The sequence below is a fragment of the Aquarana catesbeiana genome, linkage group LG02, assembly GCF_042186555.1.
Source record: "Aquarana catesbeiana isolate 2022-GZ linkage group LG02, ASM4218655v1, whole genome shotgun sequence".
Classification (NCBI taxonomy): Eukaryota; Metazoa; Chordata; class Amphibia; order Anura; family Ranidae; genus Aquarana; species Aquarana catesbeiana.
In genome coordinates this window covers 389,761,159-389,785,496 of record NC_133325.1, presented here as the reverse complement: position 1 = coordinate 389,785,496, position 24,338 = coordinate 389,761,159, and the positions used below count along the sequence as shown (strand labels likewise).

General features: G+C 40.1%; 1 protein-coding gene across 1 annotated transcript in view; it reads right to left on the bottom strand.

The window, feature by feature from the left end:
* Positions 1-10,644: 10,644 nt before the first annotated feature.
* Positions 10,645-24,338, bottom strand: part of YWHAG (tyrosine 3-monooxygenase/tryptophan 5-monooxygenase activation protein gamma) — a 41,266-nt gene continuing 27,572 nt past the window's right edge. The window contains exon 2 of the mRNA XM_073615201.1: positions 10,645-13,991. Within this exon, the coding sequence (XP_073471302.1) occupies positions 13,335-13,991 (657 nt within the window). The 3' untranslated portion in view covers positions 10,645-13,334. The remainder of the gene's footprint in view (positions 13,992-24,338) is intronic.

The following is a 24,338-nucleotide window of genomic DNA, read 5'->3' as shown; positions in this document are numbered from 1 at the left end:
GAGAAGCAACAGTATGCCTTTGGGATTTTTTGACCTCCAAGTGTCTATTAGGTTAAAGTCCTTCAGCATCCTAGCAAACCAAGTCGGGTGGGCTGGTGGTGGGGCAGTTGTGGATTGACATAGTCTATCCAAGCTAGGGTCAAGGACATTATTGAAATCTCCCAGCCATACCACTGGAGTAGAGGGGTGCAGTGCCATAAAGCCAAATCCAATTGAAAGGATAGCCGAACTGATGGTGGAATATAGAAAGCCAGTATCAATAATACTTTCTCATGTATTATAAGTATGTAGTTACGTATTGGGTGTCTCTCTCTGCTCGATCCACGCCAGGGCGGCCTCCGGATCCTCAAAAAAGTCTGCCCTGTCCTCCCCTTCCACACGCAGCCGAGCAGGGAACAACATGGCATACTTGATATTCTAGATACGAAGGCGACTTTTTACTTCAGTGAACGACTTGCGTCTGCGTTGACCCTCTGCAGAGAAGACTGGGAATATAGCAATCATTTTGTTTCCAAAGGGGATGTTTCCCTTCGCTCTGCTGAGGCGTAGGATTGCATTTCTATCTCTAAAGTTGAGAAACTTCGCAATGAAGGTGCTCCAGCCGGTGGAGATCTGCCGAACATGCGGTGTGCACGCTAAACAACAAATGTGGGGGAGAAAGCCTCCTTTCCATAAGTATCACATAGCAGCTTTTCCAAGAATGCAGGGGGGTCCTTCCCCTCCACCCCTTCTGGCAGGAGATTACGTCTGCGGAGTCTGTTCTCGATATCATCCTGTTTCTGCAGGAGCTGGTTTACTTGCAGCTGCATGGCGTCTGTGGAATTCTGAAGGGGGGGAGAGAATCCGCCACACTGCTGAGGGGGCTTCTACCTCTGTGACTCTCTCCCTCAGTTTCTGGAAGTCCTGCCTTACTAGAGATATATCGACTTTCACCTCCTCAATCTTGGTGGTGAGGTTTGTCTGGCATGCAGTGACTGCTGCCTGACAGGCTGTGATAGCTTCCAATACTTTAGCAGTGTCTGCTCACATGGATGTGTCCTCCTTCATCTGGTCACGCCATCTTGGTCCAGGGGGTCCTGATCTAAACGGCGGTATTTGCCAAGTTTAGCCACCGCATCTGAGGCTTTTTATGGGGGCGACATGTCCCGGGCAGGTCCTTTGATAGTGTATGGGGTCACAGGATTAGCGTTATAGGATATTTGGCCGGCGGAGCTCAGGTCCCTAGCATCTCATGCCACTCCAGGCCACGCCCCCAGTGCCAGTTTTATATTTTTTAGTAGTGTCTTCTGTCTGCCCCCATCCCAACAATAGTGTCCTCTGCCCCCTTTACATCACCACTCTCCACACAGCAGTGTCAATGTCAGAAGAGCGGTGAAGTCATTCTCCTTCCTATATAGGTGTACACAGCAGAAGAGCGAGGCAGCACAGCTCTGAACAGTGGGCAGGAGCTTTCCATATTAACAAGCTGGTGACTGGTTGCTAGGACCGCCTAGCAACCAATCATCTGCCAGTTAACTTGGCCAGCTCCCGCTCTCTGTTCTGAGCTGTGCTGCCTATCTATTTTTGCTGTGCTGTGAGGAAGGATGAGCGCGGTGGAGGAGGCCCGAGAAAAGACTGATGCCAGGGGGGGGGGGGGGGGGATTCGGCAAAACAGAGAAGTCTGCAAAGCAAAGGGGTGTTCATGATCTACCCGTTGTCCCCCCAAACCCCCCCCCCTCACAGTCACTGACCCCCGCTATAGAGGATTATGTTTTGTTCATATTTCGTGTGTGAGATTTACAACCACTTTAACTATCTTCATATCTAAGCTCCCTGAAGGAGACATACAAACAGATCTGTCTCCCCAGATAATTTGAAGATCTTTGCCTAGACTTGGCTCCTCTTTGCCATTCCTTTTTCTATCCTACACTCACTTTTCATTTTCCTACACTCACTATTCATTTTAACAGGAGTCCATTTTAATTTCCTGATTATGCAAGGAAAGGAATACCTACAGCTCTCCCTCACACTTAAGCAAAATGAGTGCATGGTTTTATTTGCACATAAATCCTCTATAGCTATAGCAAATACCAATGAATTGCCCTAAACTTAAAGCCTCTCTGGAAAAACAATTTTACCCCATGCCCGCTCTTCCCTCCCATGCCCCTCTACAGTGATCTGATCACTGTATTATAAAAAAAAAAAAAAAAAAAAAAAAAAAAAAAGCCTTCTTCTCTTTTTTTCCCCCCACAGGGGATTATAAAAATCAGCATGACTCCACACCAAAACACAAGCTTTGTAGCCAATGTATACAATGTATTTCTACCACCAACACTTTGTAACTAGGTAATCTCACATGCTGGACTGCATTAAACGTAATGTCCTGAACCTTACCTTCTTCAATAAAAATGGAATTTATAATTGCGTTTGCAAAGGCATTTGGTGCACACAAAGTAGATTTATATCATTTAGGGTTTTTTCTACTGACACCAAACAGTAGCGTACAATGAGGGGGTGGGGCCATCCACTCCCTGCCTCCCCCCACGGGCAGCTGGCGGGCGAGGAAAACCAAATGTTCCATGCTGCATGCGGTAGGCGAGAGGGCGCAGCTCCAGGGAACAGAAGACAGGTATTTTGAAAGTCCAAAACCCCATCAAATGGCTGGGCTTTGGATTTTTCTGACTCCTCTCAACATCCTCTTTGCTCTATCTTAACCCAATTGCTCTTAGGCATTGGCCAACTCTCATTATAAGTACAGGCCTGATTTTACCAGAGGGCGGCCTGAATACCTTCTGAGTTCTGGAAAGAGCACACTAAAATGCATTTCAATCAGTTCTAATTATTGATAACTACGAATTTTTATCTGAAATCCCTAATTCAGCTTACCTTGTCTTTTCTGAATTTTTAAATATTTCCTCAAAAACGGTTTTCATTAATAGGAGTGGCTTTGAAAACCAAACTGTTTTATCAAATGCAGTTATCTGCAGTAGCATAGCAACCTGTTTTTTTTTTGAAGCACACACTGTGAAAAGTTATCCATGTAATAACTGTTACCTAGACAACATAATGGTAAAGAGTTAGTATTACAACAGCATTCTGCGTTCATACTCCCCTATACTCACAATTACATACCTCACAGCTATATTGTGTGCCTTTGTATATTTACACCTGTTTCAATTTCCTAAACTGTCTCCTTAAGGAATGTACTCATGGAGGTGGGGTGGGGCAGGGGAGTACAGATTAACATTGGTACCAATTGCCAGTTCCATAATACTCATGTAAACGAGGATGATGCACTTTGCATTGCCCCCTTCCACAGCATCCTGGGACATGTCACATGGTCCCAGGATACTACAGGACTAATTATAGAGCTCCAAGCAAGCACTTGCATGCACAGTGTGGAGCTGGCTGTGGTTCCTCAGGAAGCCACAGTTTGCTCCCGTATCCAAGATGGCAGCACCAGGGACCCGTATCAGTAAAAAGAATTGGCTGCAGTAAGACAGCCCTGCACACCAGGCACTGGTAAGTACCTGATGTTTAAAGGTCAGCAGCTACAGTATTTGTAGCTGCTGACCTGAGCCCTGAGCCATCTTTGTTACACAAGGTTGTGTCTATCCACAGCAATGTTGAAATTGGACTACCTTCCTTCTGTAATTTATGTTGGTGTGCCTGAAGGAATCACCAATCAACTCCGCAGTTGTAGGTTCCAGAAGCTCAGAGACATCCAGCACAACCCTATCCAGATAGATATGTTAAAATTCTTTACTAAAATCCATACACTTTCACCACTTGTTTTACCAGGAAGGTGTGTGCTTCCTGAACCTTCAACAACAGGCTTTGGTCACCAAGATCTGCAAAACTGCTACTTGATCCGCACCTTTACCAAATGTAATGAACTTTAGAAAAGTATGGAAATAGAGATATGCTCACAATCACAGATGCTAGCTTTGGACACACGGTACTGCAGGCAGCAGCATAATTTCTTCACACTGCTACTTTAGGGGTTGCTAGTGTATTTTTGCTGCCCCCTTTTCAGGGTCCTTATATACACCTGACTTTGGGGAATTTTAGATGCCGTAAATGTTGGAGACTAATCCTGTGTCCTCCAATGAATAATTGTAGAAAATAAATATATATATATATATACACACACACATCTATCTATCTATCTATCTATATATATATATATATATATATAAAATAGTTTCCCCCCCTTAGACAGATGGAGCTCTCTTTTGGCGGCATTTACATTTTTTGCTATACAGTGCCTTGCAAAAGTTTTCACCCCCCCCCCCCCTTGGCATTTTTCGTATCTTGATGCCTGACAACCTGGAATTAACATGGGTTGTTTGAGGATTTGCATCATTTGATTTACAGAACATGCCCACAATTTTAAAGATGTGGTTTTTTTTTTATTGTGAAGCAAACAACAAAGGACAAAATAACAGAAAAAGCCAATGTGCATAAATATTCACCCCCCTAAAGTTAATACTTTGTAAGGCCATCTTTTGCGGCCATCACAGCTCCAAGTCGCTTTGGATAAGTCTCTATGAGCTTGCAACATCTTACCACTGGGATTTTTGCCCATTCCTCCTTGCAAAACTACTCCAGCTCCTTCCAGTAGGATGGCTTGCACTTGTTAACAGCAGTCTTTAAGTCTGACCACAGATTTTCTATTGGATTGAGGTCTGGGCTTTGACTAGGCCATTCCAACACATTTACATTTTTGCCCTTAAACCACTCAAGTGTTGCTTTAGCAGTGTGTTTGGATTCATTGTCCTGCTGGAAGGTGAACCTCCGTCCTTGGCTCAAATCACACACAGATACAAGTTTTGCTCAAATATACCTGTATTTAGCACCATCCATTTTTTCCTCAACCCTGACCAGTTTTCCAGTCCAGACTGCTGAAAAACATCCCCACAGCATGATGCTGCCACCACGTTTGGCTGTGGGAATGGTGTTCTTTGGGTGATGCGATGTGTTGGGTTTGCGCCATGTTTTCTTTGATGGCCAAAAAGTTCAATTTTAGTCTCATCAGATCAGAGCACTTTCCTCCATACATTTTGGGAGTCTCGCACATGACTTTTCCCAAACTCAAAACGTGCCATTTTGTTTTTTGCTGAAAGTAATGGCTTTCTTCTGCCCATTCTGCCATAAAGCCCAACTCTATGGAGCATATGGCTTATTGTCGTCCTATGTACAGATACTCAAGTCTCTGCTGTGGAACTCTGCAGCTCCTCCAGGCTTACCTTAAGTCTCCATGCTGCCTCTCTGATTAATGCCTTCCTTGGCCGGCCCGTGAGTTTTGGTGTACGGCCGTCTCTTGGGAGGTTTGCTGTTGTGCCATGTTCTTTATTTGGTTACGATAGATTTGATGAAGCTCCTAGGGATCATCAAAGTTTGGATATTTTTTTTATAACCTAACACTGACTTGTACTTCTCAACATTGTCCCTTACTTGTTTGGAGAGTTCCTTGGTCTTCATGGCAGTGTTTGGTTAGTGGTGCCTCTTGCTTAGGTGTTGCAGCCTCTAGGGCCTTTCAAAAAAAAAAAAAGGTGTGTATATGTAATGACAGATCCTGTGACACTTAGATTGCACATAGGTGGACATAATTTCACTAATTATGTGACTTCTAAAGGAAATTGGTTGCACCAGAGCTTTTTATGGGCTGAAAAATAGTTTTATGTATATATTTTTCTAATTTTACTTCACCAACTTACACTATTGTGTTCTGATCCATCACATATAATTCAGATTTAAAAAACATTGAACAAAAAGGCTGTAATGTAACAAAATAGGTAAAAAGCCAGGGGGGTGAATACTTTTGCAAGGCACAGTATACACGGAAACACTCCCAGAAAATTATGAAAAAATGGTTTTCCTTGTTTTGGTTATAAAATTTTGCACATAAATCTCAAAAATTTAGGCTACATTTCTTTGGTAAAAGTAACCCAAATTAGTGTATTATATTTAGTGTGTGTGAAAGCTAGAATGTCCATAAACTATGGTATACAGCGCTGAAAACTGATTGACCAATCCTGATCTACGGTCTGTCTATCATTTCTTGAGAACCTAAAATGTCAAGATAGTACAAATATTCCCCAAAATTACCCCTTTTTGGAATAGTCCAAGATATTTATTAAGAGGCATGGCAAGTTTTTTGAAGTTGTAATTGTCACAATTTGTTTAAGAAAATGAGATTGAATTTTTTTTTTTCTCTTTTACATATACTGTCAGAGCAGTACAGTGTCAGCATAGTAACACTGTACTGCTCTGGGGAGGTGATCAGGATTCATTATTATTGCTAATCAGAGATGACAATAGAACACAATGAATGGTTATGAATGAAAGCCATTGTGTACTATTCACATGTGATCATTGTGATTGGTCACAGCGATAACTTGATACCAGGGCCAGCCCGGTACAACAATCTGTCTTCTGCTGTGTCCTATGGACAGTGTGGGACAGATCACACCACTGCACAGGCCCTAGGGCACGCACTTGGAGGAAGTCATATGATGTCCACCCAGGATAACGGGTGCTCCCGCGCACCCGTCATTTTACAATAGTTTGCATGGACGGTGGTTTACCACTTCAGCCCTGGAAGGTTTTACCCACTTCCTGACCAGGCCATTTTTTGCGATACGGCACTGCGTCGCTTTTACTGACAATTACAAAATCGGGTATCGATGTATCCAAATAAAATTGAAGTCCTTTTTTTAACCAAAAATTGAGGTTTCTTTTGGTGATATGTTTGTTTTGTTTTTTTTTTTGCGCTATAAAACAAAAAAAAAAAAAAAAAAGACAATTTTGAATTAAAAAAAAAAAAACTTTTTTTAATTTTATATGCTATAATACATATCCAAAAAACTAAAAAAAAAAAAAAAAAAAAAAAAAAATGAAAATCACCACTTTAGGCCAATCTATTCTGCTACATATTTTTGGTAAAAAAAAAAATCCAATAAGCATAGATTGGTGTGTGCAAAAGTTATAGCGTCTACAAACTACAGGATAGATTTAGGGACATTTATTTTTTTTTACTAGTAATGGCACGAGCTGCGATTTTTAGCAGCACTGAGACATTGTGGCAGACAAATCTGACCCTACATGACACTTTTGGGGGACCAGTGCTATAGAAATGCACTGATCTCTGGATAAATGGCACTGGCAGGGAAGGTGGTTAACACTAGGGGGGCGATCAAGGGGTTAAATTTGTTCCCTGGGAAGTGATTCTAACTATAGGGGGAAGTGTTACACTGGAGGAAAGGAGATATTGTGATTCAGCTTAGCTGAAAAATGATCTCTCACTTTTCCTCACTGACAGATCAGCGGTGTGCTGATTTTACATCAGCACACCACTGATCCATCACTCCTGTGAACAATCGGCGGGTCGCAGCAGCCATCGGACCCGCTGATTGGCTCCCGCTGTGTCCAATCACAGCGGGAGCGGCACGCCCCCTAAACCGCGTGCACAGGTACGCACATGGGCCACCCTGCCACAGTAAATATACATGGGGCGGTCCGGAAGCGGTTAATATGGATACCAATGTGTACTATAACATTTATTGGTTCAGCTAAAAAGATTGGTTCAACCTAACAAGCAAGAGGAGATCTTTGTGCCGAAACCACTTAGCCTCTTATTTTGTCCTAATACAAATGACAGCTCCCGTACTGTATTAAGCTCGAAACAGGTCTCATCACACTTCCCTGCCTGACCAATTTTTCAGTTGGTGTTAAAATGCACATTTTATGCATGACATTTTTCTTAAAGCTGCCAAAATATATATCTTCTGAAAGTGAACCTACAGAAGGAAAAATAAATAAATAAAAAAACACAACTGCCTTGCCACAATGTAGAAGTGAACAGGTGGCTTTAGACAGCAGACCCTCATTTTAAATGTAAAAAGCTATAGCAATAGCAGCTGTGAGCTTTATTATCCTATTACTCCCCAGTTCTCTACTTAAAGAGTAACTTTAGTCAGAAAATTAAGTCCTGCTATATCACTTTAGACTGGTCCCTTTTGCAGTTATAGCTATGTAAAACTTTAAAAACCAGGTGCCTATACCAGTTTATAATCCAGTAATACATAGTCTTACCCTGCTCTGCACATGCTCAGTTAATTCCTAATTTTAGGCACGGTTGAGTTTGTAGAGGCCGATCTGCTGACCGCATTAAAGTGAAACTAAACCCACCTATCCTTTACAGCCACGGAAGCGGCTTCTGTTTGATCTACAACTGCCATAATGCTGCACATGTGATCAGTTATGACACCAGCCATTTGATGTTTGACAGTTTGGTTGAAGAAACAAGCAAATGTGAGTTAGCAATCCCAGCATTGTAAGTTTTTTGAAACAAACTAATGGGTTTAGTTCCTCTTATGATTTACTTCGGCTCAGGGGCTCTTGGCTTCAGCAAAATGGCAGCATCCGGCAAGAAAAAAAAAAAAAAACAGAATCAATGCTGGAGGCAATTTACAGCACAAATTTTTGTGGCATTATTACTAATGTAGGTTTCTTGCTAATGAACATAATCAAGGTATGGATAAACGCATTACTACACATTTCACACATATTACCAGTTCACACTTAATCATTTTTTATTGGCACATATTTCTGTACAGATTTGTACATAAATATATATAGCCCTCTAATTTAACTAGTTATATCATGCACACCTCCATCACTTCTTCACGCATCTATATTCACATTCATTCCACACTTACATCAGCATTTACTTTGTAGTGACCTTTTTTCATCAGCAGATTTTTCACATCATCTTATTTTTCCCACACACATATGGGTAGCAGCCAAACATGCACACTGTTCATATCATGGCAACGTGAAGTGGTTACTCGGCTTGCTCCTTGGCCACAACCCCCTAAGGATCCTTTTCCTGGGGGACTCCTGCCTCAACCCCTGTCGGGTCCACCCATGTCAGGCCACCGCTCCTTTCCTTATTCTATTATTGGCTATAACTTATGGGCTATCTTGTAAGAAACATTGTTAGTGCCTCTTTTTTTTTTTTTTTTTTCTATGGGGAATGGTGGATCCCTAAATTAATTCATTCTCAGTTCATTCATGCATCCAACTCATGATGATTGGCAAGAGGCCATGAAACGCGTTGTGTTCATCCATGGATGCCAAATACAAGTTTGCCTTGTTAACTGTATTACAATCTTTATCAATTTCATACATAATGATAATCCTGTATGGATCATACGTAATGTATTTGACCATTTATCACTCATTCTGAGTATCACAAATCATGTTTTCTAATTACTTGTCATTAAATGTATCATAAATTGATGATTTTTTTTATGACTACATTCTGTATCATAAATGTTCTATTATCAGCTTTTTTTATAATTATAATGTACCCTTAGGGGATTGTGACATTCAGCCCATTTATGTTTATTTTACACATTATACTACACATCAATATGCCTCATGTAAAGTCCCAACCCCATTTCTTCCGCAAGTTATAGATAAAGTTACGCTTTAAGAGTAGCAGTTTTTTTTAATATCCCTTTTAGGTTCCATGCACACTGGACTTAAAAAAAAAAAAAAAAAAAAAAGTAGATTCTACAGGCGTTTGACTTTTTTTGCACCTACCTCTAGAAGCAGTTCTATGTGTCTTTGCACATTATGACTACTACCGGTGTTTTCTGCCAGGGATGTAAAGAGGCAGGAAAAAAAAATTGAATAGAATTGAAGAGTAGAGTGGCATGGCTCAGGAATCTCTGCTCACAATATCCTTTGCTCTTTTTGTCCAATATGGCACCCAGCAAAAAAAGCTGCAAAATGCCTATTTTGGGAGTAAAACTTTTGCAGAGGGGAGTGTAGTGCAAAAAACACCTATAAAACTAAAATGCTCTTAAACTTGCCTAAACTTTGTACAATATGCTTTCAATTTGCATCTTTTATGCCATGTTTTTCCTGCTCCTAGTGTGCATTGAGCCTTACTGCTCTGCTGCCTGTTAGTTTTGACCATTCCATCTAACTACACTGAAGGGTGCCACACTACACAGCAAGATCCCTACCCACTGAAAAGATTGTAAATAGTGGACCTTTCATAATGGGACCCATTCACACTAAACCAGAGCAGTTTAGTGTGCAGCTAGCTGTCAGTTTTCAGCTACAGTGTGCCACGTTGAGGGGGAAGTGTGATGTGCTTTTCAGCACATCACACAGTTACTGTTTGTCAACTGACATGCACAAAGTAAAATTTAATTCATGTCACCGGACATCTGCTGTACAGTGACTAACAATTCTATACAGCGCGCTGCGATAAAAATGCAGACATGCTGCATTTTATCACAGCTCCAGGCTGCTTTGGAGTGTGAATAAGCCACACAGAAAACCTCAGTCACCACACAATACGAATTGGTTCTAAAGGATAACTGCACTCTCAAAGTACAACTGTGTTTACCTAGCCACCTCCCCAGATGCATTTACCCTAGACTCCTGGATTTGTTTACATGTCACTGCGGATCTTCTGTGCACTGGCAACATTGTGTGGTAATTTAAACAGTTTCCCATAGAAACTTACAAAAAGCTACTGCACAGGCACAAAAGATTTGGGGAGGAATGTAAAAAGGGTGCAAAAAAGGAAAGTCTGATAGGAAGACTGCATGATGGACACTGAAGAAAAACACCACACATTACTTTGAAGCAGCACCCACATCAGATCTGTAAGTTTATTTGCTCAATGTGCGACAGTTACATAATGAATCACATTCATGATATTCCATCACTGAGGAAAACTGCTAGAAATGGTCCGTGTGCCAAAAAAAAAAAAGAAAAAAAAAAAAAAAAAAAATCTGTACTGAAACACGGAGTTTGTTTAAAATAAAAATGAAACAAAAATGATAATCCACTGATCTGACCTTAAATAATTCACTGCATTACAATGACAAAGAAGCACAAACATAGGCTTATTCAAAAACAGCAATTGTCCTACACATTAATAATTAGAATTTCACCATGACTAACACCAGACATTGAGGTTAGGCTAAAACTGGTGTTTAGGATCCCTCCCATGTCCCATCTACCCAATTTTTTAATTTTTTTTAATGCATTTTAATTTTTTTTTATTCTTTTTTTGTAGCATTTCTTTTTTTTTTTTTCTCTTTTTAGACCAAAATTAGATATCTGCATGTCACAATAGCAACATCCATTACAGACCAATAAGTGATTACAGCTCTGTAGAACGTAGTCTACCTTTAACCCTCGCTTTCCAATGGAGAAAATTATTTTCTTTGCTTCTTAAAAATAAAGGCAATGAAATTGAAGAGTAGTTGGCTTGCCATAGGAATACATAACATCTACTGTATAATTTAATTTCAAGCTACGTTATAGAAATACAACACTAGCATGCACAATATTGTATTGAGATTAATGCAGCGGTAGTCATTTCATTGGAAAAACTGTTAAATAGGCAAGTGCAATAAAAAAAAAAAAAAATGCTGCTTAGAACCTAATCATCATCCCTAGCATTGGAGCCCTCTTAAGATCTTTAAGGTTTTATAGCAGCCAAGAAACGGAAAATAGTTCATGTAATTCCAGTAAATTACTTCCACATGGGACAAGTAAATTTAACACTGATCACTGGATAGACATTAGGGGACAGAAAAGGAAAACTGTAAATTAGCAATTGATTAGCCAATCCATACTAGGGAGTTTTAGACTCATTTAAGTATCTGAATCAAATATTGGCTTCAATTGCGCTACTCTAGCACTGCTATAGTAAGCATAACTCATTAAGTCTGAATGAAAGTTGCATCAGCTAAAATTTTGTCACATGTCCTGTAGTTACCTATGGCTTAAAAATGATATATATGCAATAAAAAAAAAAAAAAAAAAAAAATCTTCCTATACAGTTTCCTTTTAAATACTTCTAAACTAGAACGTTTAGAACTTTGGTTGCAAGTATCAAACCAGAAAATTACACAAAGCAGGTTTCTAACAGGAGTTATCCATTTAATGCATGCCAAAAGACACAATGCATGGTAAAATGCGAGATTAACTACCCTTCCACATACAGTAGCAGATGATGTAATGAAATCCTAACAAAATTAAAACAATTAATCCAATTCATCTCATTTATGGTTGGGGATTCCTTCTGAAAGGATTAGTGGGAATAAAGTTATTTTTTTCATACAGAACAAATACATTTTTATTCCATTTTTGTGTAATACTCAATTCCATTTGATTCAGACAATTTTCCTGGTATTTTATAGCCAAAATGTAGCCAAGGAAACTAAAAACACTATTGTGTTTAAAACTCTACAGTTAAATGCTCTAGAATACTCCAACAAAAAGTACACTGCAGATTATTTGTACAAACGTGTTTTTCATTTTGAAGTGGAGGATGGAGTAGGGGTAATTTGTTTTCAGTTACATTTTCTGTGCCCCACAATAATTGCAGGAACAAATATTACCTGAGGCACTCATTCATACAACTCAGTACAGATTCTTTTTTTTATATACTCTTATTGCAATTTCAGATTGTTTAAAGGTCGAAAGGGGCAGCCATCAACCAAGCTATGGTTGAGCAAGAATAAATTAGCAGAAAAAAAAACAAAAAAAAAAAAAACACCACTATGAAAAACTATACTGTTTTAGGACTGCAAGAACATCTACAATGGTATGCGTTACGCTAGATAAAGAGATTTATTTAAAGTCCATCTGAATTTAATTTTGAACCCACAAGCTACCAGATCTATACCAAACGTCATCAATAGTTTAAATTGGATTTTTTTTTCTTTGAAAGAAGCAATCTCACTGATTGCCAATTTAAGTGATGTTGAGTTATTCTATTGCTGGCAGAGTAAAGAATATGTTAGTAGGGATTTTATTTTAATTGTTGCTGTAGAATTCTGTGTAAATTAGGTTTTAATAGTTGCAGTGTACAAAGTACACCATACACTAAATAAATATGAATAAAGCATGAAGGGCAAGACATGCATACAGCTAAAAATATAAATATAAAATAACTTACTGGAACCACAAAACTATTAAAAAGGCATTCCATTCAAGTTATTCCTATTCTTAAATCTCTTTCTAAATATGTCTAGCGATAACTTAAAATAAAAACAGCTCCACTTTTATTAACTACAGAACAGTCCATGTGCCAGTGTTAGGCTGCCATTCCATACTAGCACAGCCAGTCTAACTTTCCACTCGTGGTGTTTTGGCAAAATGTCGAAGAGGCAATCAAAGACAGGTGGTAGGGTCTTCCCTGGAGAGGTTGTCCCTTCCTTGCCCTCCCCCACCCTCAACCCCCCACTTGTGGGAAAAAAAATAAAGACTGCGGTAGTAGCATCAGCGTGCGGCTGCCAGTCTATCAGGTGGTTTTAATTATTCCCTTCTCCACCATCATCATCTTGTTGATCACTTGTCCAGAGTGTTAGGTTGTCACGTAGGAGTTGCATGATAAGTGTAGAGTCCTTGTAGGAGTCCTCATTCAGCGTATCCAGCTCTGCAATAGCATCGTCAAAGGCGGTCTTAGCCAGATGGCAAGCCTGTTCAGGGGCATTTTGGATCTCATAGTAGAACACAGAATAGTTGAGTGCCAAGCCCAGCCGTATAGGATGAGTAGGTTGCATGTGTTCCTTGCTAATCTCATGAGCCTCACTGTAAGCTTTCTCTGAAGATTCAACCACTGCTGCTCTCTTTTCTCCAGTGGCAACTTCTGCCAAGTATCGGTAATAATCGCCTTTCATTTTCAAGTAAAACACTTTGCTTTCATACTGTGTTTCACTACAATTTTTGATGAGGAAATTATCTAAGAGGCTCAACACATCTTGACATACTGCTTCTAATTCTTTTTCAATTTTTTCACGGTAGGCACGAACCATTTCTATTTTCTTTTCATTGCCATCAGCAGAGGTCTTCTGCTCAATACTGCTTATCACTCTCCATGAGGAGCGACGGGCTCCAACAACATTCTTGTATGCAACCGACAACAGGTTCCTTTCCTCGTTTGAAAGAGGGTCATTCAACTCCGTCACCTGGTAAAATATAAAATATGAATATCAAAAAGTAAACTGATATTTTGAAAAAAAATAACTAAATATTGCGTTCACATGCCTTAAATTATTGAAAGTGGGATGCTAGGCCAAAATGTTTTCTGTGCTTTGGACAGAGTATAAAAAAAGAGGATAGAAGTTATTTAATATAGTTGCACATCACCAGATGCATTAGGGAAACTGGTACAATCTGGTTGCTTTAACCACTTTCCCACCGCACATAGAGAAGCCCTGCCGCAGTGTATCGAACAAAACGACCTATCTGTACGTAGTTTCATGCAATAGATACTGTGGGTGTGCGCGGTTTCCGTGGACTTGATGTCCGCCGGCTACCCCCGATCGCTGCACACAGATCGGGGGATCTGCATATGTAAACAAGGCAGATCCCTGTTCTGACAGGGGAAAACATGGAGATCTGCTGTTCCTAGTGATCAGGTACAACGATCTTTGTGTTGTCCCAGTAAGCTCAGCCCTCCCACAGTTAGAACACACCCAGGGAACACAGTTAAACCTTTGGTCGCCCTGCCAGTGTCATTTATACATTCAGCACATTTTTTTTAATCGGGACTGCGACATTATGGCGGACACACTGGACAATTTTGACACATTTTTGGGACCATTGGCATTTTTACAGCGATCAATGCTATAAAATTGCATTGATTACTGAGAAAATGTTACTGGCAGTGAAGGGATTAACCACTAGGGGGCAGTTAAGGTGTTAAGTGTGTCCTAGTACATGTTCTAACTGAAGGGGGGAGGGGACTGTGCAGGGGATATGACAGATCGCTGTTCATACTCTGTATGAACAGATGATCTGTCTGTTCTCCCCTCAGAGAACCGGAAACTGTTTACACACACAGATCCCAGCAATCGCGACCGCCGGGCACTCGCATTGGCTCCGTGGGTGAGCAGGGGGCGGCGCGCAGAGAAGAGAAAAAACCATTTTAAGCTCCCAGTCCCTCCGAGGTTGCGTGCAGAAGCGAATGCAAGTCACGCCCACATATGTAAACAGTGTTCAAACAACACGTGAGGTATCACTGATCGTCAGAGCGAGAATAATTCTAGCACAAGACCGCCTCTGTAATGCTAAACTGTTAACCTGTAGAAATTTTTAAAGCGTCACCTATGGAGATTTTTAAATACCGTAGTTAGTCGCCATTTCACGAGCGTGAGCAATTTTGAAGCATGACATGTTGGGTATCAATTTACTCGGTGTAACAGGTTTACATTATAAAAATGGGGCTAAGTTTTTTTTTTTGAAAAAGGTATTTAAGACCAATTTGCAAATACGGCATGACAAAGTATTGCAACGATCTCCCTTTTATTCTCTAGGGTCTCTGATATAGATCTAGATAGAGAAATAAATTAATAAATAAATATTATATATATATATATATATATATATATATATATATATATATATATATATATATATACACATACACACACACATATATACACACATACATATACACTTGGGAGCTCCAAGCAATTTTCTAGCAAAAAAAAAAAAAAAAACACTGATTTTAACATGTAAACAAATGTTAGAACTAGGCTTGTTGCTTAAGTGGTAGTCACTTACATAAAGTCTCTCTATATCTACAGTCCATCTAACACTATCTCCAGACAGTGCTGCTGTCTGGGCATCCATAGAAAGAGGAACCATCCTAAAACCAGAAGTGTGTCACTGGTCAAATCCTGAGGTGAGAGGAAAACAAAAATCCCAAAACAGGAAAATAATGCAACCATTATATCTAAGGATTAGTACGATACAACATATTCCATTTTTGTCATTTGATACGCTTGTTTCTTCTCTAGAAGCACATTGACTTGAGCAATGTCCAGGACAAAATTTGAATATTCCAAATGGTAAGCAATTTCCAGCAGTAACTTAACTGAAGATTTAAGATCCACATATACCGCTGCAAAAAAAGCCTGTGCCAATAGCTCCCTTTACAGAAGGTCTTCCAAGTACCCCACAATAAGGTTCCACAATGTGGAGATAAAATTTACAAGTAATGCTACCAATTTATTGGGTAAACCTGCACAACAAGAAGAAAATAGAATTTCAGGGGTTGATGTAATGCACACAGATCGAAATCCATCTGAACGATTCTACTTTCAGAGAGGACATAGACCATATATAATAGTGGATCAACAGAGGGTCCAGCTTTTTCATTTTAGCAGCCTGAAGGTGGTCACTAGCAGACAGAAGGACCAGATCATAAGGAGCCCCCTTCAAACAAAGTGAAACGTCACTGGCTTTATGCCTGGAAAGTCTACAGATGCAAATCTGTTCAGGTTTTTACACACCTCCAGCTGCATTCAGGACAGGATTAACATCAGAAAAAGTGTTTGATCCAGTTGATTGGATCTATAGATCATGTGCTTGGGGAAAGGTTTTGGTCAGACTTTTAGAAATTGGACTGAAGTGTTTTACATCACCAATAGCCCAAATAAGGATAGGCAGTGAACTGTCGCCCCCCTTTTTGATTGGCAGGGGTACAATAAAGGGATACCTCTGCTCCCCTACCTTATTTGCATCGATGATGGCGCACATAGCGACTGCACTTTGTCAATCTACTTGGCTGACTGGGATCCATGCAGGCTCCCTAGATGAAAAACTAGTTGTGTACGCAAATGAAACAAATAATTGCGCTACTACAAGGAGAAAATACAAGAGGTATCAACATGTGTAACAATGTGGTGTACAGTGCAAAAGAAATAAATAGACACTAAACACATGCAGCGCAAAAATCTTCTAATACAAGAGCTGCTGCCCAACAAGTCAGACTTGTTGGGCAGCAGCTCTTGTATTAGAAGATTTTTGTTCCCTCCTTCCTTTATGAATGGGACTCCTATGAGTTGTAAGCTGTTTTCCTCAACAAACTCATTCCCCCTGAGAATGACATCTCGATCTGTTGTGGATCCCCACGGAATTAATGAAGCAGGTGGATGCATGCAGGGCAAATTCCTCTTCAGCTCTGTAGTGACATCACCAAATTTTACTCTAAGGCTGGTCATACAAGTTTATTGTATAATTTTCCTTTAGAATAGGGCTGAAACAACTAATCGATTAATCGACAACTAATCGATTATGAAATTAATCGATTACTATTTTCATAATCGATTAATCGGACAGTAACATAATGGTGTTAAAAAAAAACTAAAATGAGCCCTTTATAGCACAAAAAGAGCAAATAATTGTTGCTGTAAATATTACTTTCACAGTTCTACAGTAAAAAAATGAACCCTTACAGTAGTGATTATCTAAAGGGCTAATTTTATTTTTTTTAACCCCATTATATTACTAAACGTCTTAGACCTGCTTCACACCTATGTGTTTTTTGGTGCTTTTTGCAGAAACGCACTACAGTTCATTTACATGGCTTCCTATGGGACACGTTCACATCTATGCTTTTTTCAGCCGCTGCGTATTTGGAAAGGGTCAGGGACTTATTTTTTTTTTTTTCCTTAACACAAACCAGTGCTTTTTTGGTTCAATATACTTAAATAGAGAAGCTGCTAAAAAGCACGTAATGCGTTTTTGCAGCAATTTGTGTTTTTAAATTTCCCCAACAACAAATTGTCCAAAAAAAATGCAAAAACGCAAATCGCAGCAAAATCACGTGTGCAAAAATCAAAACGCACAGCAAAAAGCACTGCAGAAACAGATCAAAACCAAACTGCATAGGTGTGTACCGAGCCTTATGCTGGCCACACGGATCAATTTTCAGACGAGAATATTCAGACGAAAAATCTTTGTACATTCGCTGAATGAAAAAAATGGATCTCTGAGTCTGATGATATTTACCAGATTCACCCTTTAATAGTATATCTCCTCTAATAGTATATACAGTAGAACTCCTCTAATTGTATATACAGTATATCTCTTCTAATTGTATATACAGTATATCTCCTCTGTCTTATTCTCAGAGTGGATTAGAGCTTTTGCTCCCTAACCATGAAGTTGGTAATTTATATTTACCACTGCATTGAGATATTTAGGAATACATTTCCTTTTTTTTTTTTAAACTTTACATATTAAACTAAATTATACACCACAGTTTTTTTTAAGGTTATTAACCGAATAATCGATTAATCGAAACAATAATCGGCCAACTAATCGATTATGAAAATAATCGTTAGTTGCAGCCCTACTTTAGAATAACCAAAACCATATGAGGTTGAAACACATTTAATTTGTATGCAATCAGGCTCCTGTACTACATTGAAGGTAAATCTAAAGGAAATTGAAGAAAAAGTCATAATGTATGGCCAGCTTAAAGGAGGTGTTCCACCTGGGGGGAAAAAACAAAAAAAAAAATTTAAAAAAGTCAACAGCTACAAATCCTGTACTGCTGAATTTTAATATATGGACACTTGCCTGTTCAGGGAGCCAAAAATAGCAGCACCCCAGCCGATATTCAGACCGGCTGTTGGGTGCTGCCGCCATTCATCATAAGGGAAACCGGCAGTGAAGCTTTTTGGCTTCACAGCTAATTCCCTACTGCGCAGATGCAAAGCGTGCTGCGCTAACTGGCACGGCAGCTGAAGGGGGGGGGGGGCAAACTTCTGAGAGATGGCACCGGGACACAGTCTCCCAGAAGTGGGGACGGGTACCTGTCAAACAGGTACCCGTTCCACCCCCCCCAAAAGGTGCCAACTGTGGCACCGGAGAGGGAGATAAGCAGAAGTTCCACTTTTGGGAACTTCGATACTAGAAACTAGTCAGTAGATCTCACACAACTGCTATACAGCTAATAAAGGCTATTGCCCTGGGGACTGCACTGCTATTTTTCCTAGGAGAAATTAAACACTTGCCCACTGGGTACTTAAACCCTCTTCCTAACCAGACCAATTTTCAGCTTTCGGTGCGCTGACATTTTGAATGACTCAGTCATGCAACACCGTACCCATATGAAATTTTTGTCCCTTTTTAAACACAAATAGAGCTCTCTTTTGGTGCTTTTTGATCACCACTTTTTTTTGCGCTATAAATGGAAAAAACACACTTGTAAGACAAACACTCAGGCATTGGGAGGTCATGTCACATGACGTGTGAAAATCAACGTTTCCCCTATGAGAGTCGTCTTAACTGGTCCAACTTTGAAAATGCTCCCTGCACTACTTTGGTCCAACTTTGAAACTACTTTAGCCCATTGAATATCATTGAAGTCGGATAAAAGTAGGATCCTTGTCCTAACCATTCGACTTGTGACATCCGACACTGATTACAGCAGCAGTAAAACCGTAAAAAGGAATGTCACTTGGGGATTGTTTTGATTGGTCAAAGGACAAGTCGTATTATCTCAAAGTCAGAGCAAAATCTTATCTTGTTCATTCAAGTCGGATGGAAGTCGGATGGAAATAGGACAGATGTAGGACCGATGTAGGACAGATGTAGCAGGGCAAAGTAGGATGACAGTAGTACAACAGTCATGTCCTACCAGTGTGAACCTAGCCTAACAAGCCAGGAAAGTACAAATACCCCCCAAATGACCCCTTTTTGGAAAGTAGACATTCCAAGGTATTTAGTAAGAGGCATGGTGAGTTTTTTGCAATGGTAATTTTTTCCCACAATTCTTTGCAAAATTTTTATTTTTTTCCCCACAAAATTGTCATATTAGCCACTTCAGCCCTGGAAGGATTTACCCCATTAATGACAAGGCCAATTTTTGCGATACGGCACTGCGTTACTTTAACTGACAAATTGTGTGGTCATCCGACATTGTACCCAAACAAAATTGACATTTATTCACAAGTAGAGCTTTTAGTGGCATTTGATCACCTCTGCGGTTTTTATTTTTTGCGCTATAAACAAAAAAAAGTAATATAAATATATATAATTTTTTTTTTTTTTACTGGCATGGGGACCGTGCGCCGGACCTACTGATTGGCTCCTCTGCTGGCCAATCGGAGAGTACGCACGCCGACAAATGCTGGCGCACGAATGGCCGTACCGGTATGGCAAGCCGTACATCTGCGGCGGGCGGTCGGCAAATAGTTAACATTTTATTTCTCACAGTATATGCATACCACAAATGACGCTCCAAAATACATTCTGCTACTCCTCCTGAGTATGGCGATAGCACATGTGTGACTTTTCCACAGCCTGGCCACATATAGAGCCCAACATGCAGGGAGCACCATCAAATTTACACATATAAATTTCTATACTACCTCTCACACCTTTTGAAGGACCTGGAGCGCCAGGACAATGGAAATGCCCCCCCAAAAAAAACATTTTGGAAAGTAAACACCCCAACGTATATTCTATGCGGTATAATGAGTCTTTTGAAGATGTAGTTTTTCCACAATTTTTTGAAAAATGAGGAAAGAAAAATGAAAATTTTTTTTTTTTTTTTTTTTTTTTTTACACAAAGTTGTCCATTTATAAGATATGGAAAGAATGACACCCCAAAATACATTCTGCTACTCCTCCTGAGTATGGAGATAGCACATGTGTGAGACTTTTCCACAGCCTGGCCACATACAGAGGCCCAACATTCAGGGAGCACAGTCAGGTGTTCTAGGGACATCAATTTCAAATCTAATTTGACTACTTATTACACTTTTGTGAGGCACTGATGGGCACTGTAGTGCCACGGATGTGGCACAGATGAGCACTAATGTGGCACAGATGAGCCATGGGTGGAGCCATTGATGGGGTATGATCAGCGCTGTGGGCACTTCAGATCCAGCCCACAGCGCTGCTGCACCCTGCTCCCCCCTTTCCTCACATGCTACATGGATCGGCATGAGGAGCCGGGCATGCTTTGGTTCGTTTACAAGTGATAACGCCATCATTGGATGGCGTGATCATGTAGTAAAGGGCTGCTGTCATTTGACCTTTACCTCAATCTGTGATGCGCCGCGTCTTGGAAGACCCGACGGCCACGGACAATCCCAGGTGCTCGCCCCTGGGGGCGTGCAGGAGCGCGATTCTGGGAGGACGTCATGACAGCCTCCCAGAATTATCCGACAGCACTGTAGCTGTCATTTGGCAACTGGTTAAAGATAAAAAGGCACAGGAGCTGGAGTTTTTTTTTTTTTTTTTATTTTAAAGAGGAACTGTATTTATTGTAAAAATTACAACACACCTTAAAAGTGGAACTTTACACACATTAAAGAGTTCTGCAAAGTAAAACGCTTTGCAGCACACAATGATCAATTTTCTTTAGGTTCTCCAAGTCCCTACCCAAGCTGCAGAATGCAAATTATTTGCATTGAAATAGGTATTGCGCCCGTGCAGCCTGAACAGCATTTCGGTATTGAGATCTGCTGAAAGCTCAGAGATTGATCTCCCAAGAAACAGCAGTAGCTGTTATCCCCCTTCTCATGATCTTGTGTCACTCATCCGTTTAGTAACTCAATCCCTGTCATCTTAGACAAAGGTTTCTGTTGCTGAGTAAAGTGAAATCATATTCTCCTCTGTGTGATTCTCTGCTGAATCTGTCTATACATGGTCTGGGCTTCATTCTGACCTCTGCAGCCCTCAAGACAAATGCCCCCCTACTTGTTACATTCCTGTCTAAAGCCAGCCAGACTGTTCTAATGTCTCCCTGTTACGCTGAGACTAGCCCATTGGATGCCATCATCCGCTAGGTTTTATAAGAAGCGTTACTCCCCATTTGCTAAATGCAGCCAAAATATTAATACCTAGATTTTGGAAACAGTTAGGAAGTCCCACTATAATGGATTGGAAAAGGGAGGTAGAAAAAAAAAAAAATAATGGAAGCAGAGAGATGGATACATATGATCAAAGACCAACAAAATAAATTTAAAGATACATGGGCAGGATGGCTGTATTACCCCTCAGAAATAGGGGTGGATTAAACCCTTCTGGGGGCAATGCTTTGTTATGGATCGAATAGTCTATGAGATGCATCTGGTGGGGGGAAATTGGGAGGCGTTGGGTTGTTTTTTTCTCCTCCTCTGGGAGGCAAGGTGGAGAGATGATTGTTGTCATTAAAAGGAAGAGGATATGTTATATTAGTAAATTAGGCACGGGATGGGCAACACTAAATGGAATCACATAAAGAAGGGTAGATTGAAATGAAAGGTGCAGAGGTGGAGAGAGAGGAGTGAGATTACATTGAATTAAAACACTAAATGTAATAGGACACGAAAATAGTAATTCGAAATTACACTTATTTTTTATTACTTTTTTTTTCTTGTATTGTAGGTTGACACATGTAATAGGGCGCTGAAAAGCACCCTTCTTAATTATACTTTGAATAATGTTTTGGTTATGGGTAAGCGGGTGGGCTTTTTCCTTTTTGTTCTCTTTTTTTTCAAGAGGACATGATCAAGGAACCGGTGTTTTCTTGGAGTGGGGGGTGGTAGTGTGGTTTATGTTAATTAAATGATTCATATGGATATATTGTGCAATGTGTATTTCTATGTTGTATGTTGAAATTTGTCTTAAGAAAAAAAGTGATTTATAAAAAAAAAAAGGGACTAGCCAAGATTCAAACCATGCATGGGCAGGCCAATTGTACCCACGTTGAACGATCGATCAACATGGGTACAAGCAGCATGTCTGATTTTTTTTAAGCGATTTTTTACAGCGGCTATGGCTGACTGCAATCACTGGACAACTCAGGCACTGAGCGATCACAAGGTATAGGTGGGGATTGTGAACACACTGGAGAGAGGGAGATTTACAGAGCAACACTACCTGACCGAGGGAGCTACTTTTATAGTAGTCTGCAAAAGGCTAACAGAGGCTTAGACCCACTGCTAGCAGCAAGTCGTTCTGATGAAGAACAGAGTGCAACAGAAGGGGGAGTGAGATAATTACACAGTTTTAAGTAACCCTTCCTCTGTGCTCACTGTTCAGTCAAGTGTAAAGCAGGACCAAGAACAGAGTGAGCACACACACAGGGGAGGGATGTCTGATTAGCAATGCTGAAGCTGAATATTACAGTGCACAGGCACAGGATTTAGAGGCGACAGACTGGGCAAAATAAGCTACCAGCAAGAGGAATGACAAGGAATAGTAAAAGCGGCAACACTATCAAAAAAGGAGGTGCAAAATATATGGTTTGAATTTGAACACAAGCATAATAGTTCATATATACATTCCTTTGCACATTAATATGTACTTTAAAATCTTTTAATGGTTCTAAGATTTTTTTTTTCCAGTTACACCTTAAGAAAAGTTTAGTAAAGGCTGCCTTACAGATACAGGCAGTCCCTGACTTACGAACACCCGACTTACGAATGACTCCTACGAACGGCCTCAATGTCGGCTGCTTGTGCTCCACGCTGGTCCTGGATACCTCCAAGCAGCTATCTTGCCACATTCCACACTGCAGTACTTCATGTACTATATGGCCAGAAGAGCCCCAGAAGCGCCCGGAACATCCCTGCACAGGCGGGCGCCGGAACATCCCACATCCCTGCACAGGCGGAAGTTACACTTACAAGCAGTGTTCCGACTTACGAACAAATTCCACTTACAAACAAACCTACAGTCCTTAATGTGTTCGTAACCCGGGGACTGCCTGTACGGTACTTCGATAAATGCAAATAGGACTTTAAAAATGTAAGACAAAAAAAAAAAAAATGTACAGCTGCTATGATTGCTTTTACATTGCAGGGAATCGCTGGCTGAAAAAAAATATCTGGATGATGCCTGCAGCCATCATTCAGATATCACCACTTAAAGCCCATGACGACTTCATATGGTGTATGGTTGGCAAGTGGTATAATATATATATATATATATATATATATATATATATATATATATATATATATATATATATATATATATATATATATATATATATATATATATATATATATATACACACACACACACACACACACACATATATGCATACACACACATTCATGTATTAAACTACAATGTTGGAAACAAGTTATTCATTGGTCATATGTGCTGTGTCCCAGGACAAATTGGTTGTATGAAGGCACATCACTGGGTGCACTAGGCCAATATTTCTCAACTCCAGACCTCAAATACCACCCCCCCCCCCAAACAGGTCATATTTCAGGCTTTCCATTATTTTGCAGAGGTGATTTGATCAGTTTCACTGCCTAAGCAATTACCACAGCCGTTTCATCTGAGGGAAATCCTGAAAACATGACCTGTTGGGGGTACTTGAGGACTCAAGTTGAGAAACATTGCACTAGGTCACATTCTATTTTGTTATGGAACATTTCCAGGGATGCATTTCTGAAACCAGAGCCCTCACTCAACCAGGTAACGGAAAACATTTTTTTTTATATCCAAGTAAAAAGGGGGGTGGATGAATTTCAGATAAATTTATACCAGTAAGCAGATCTGCATACCAA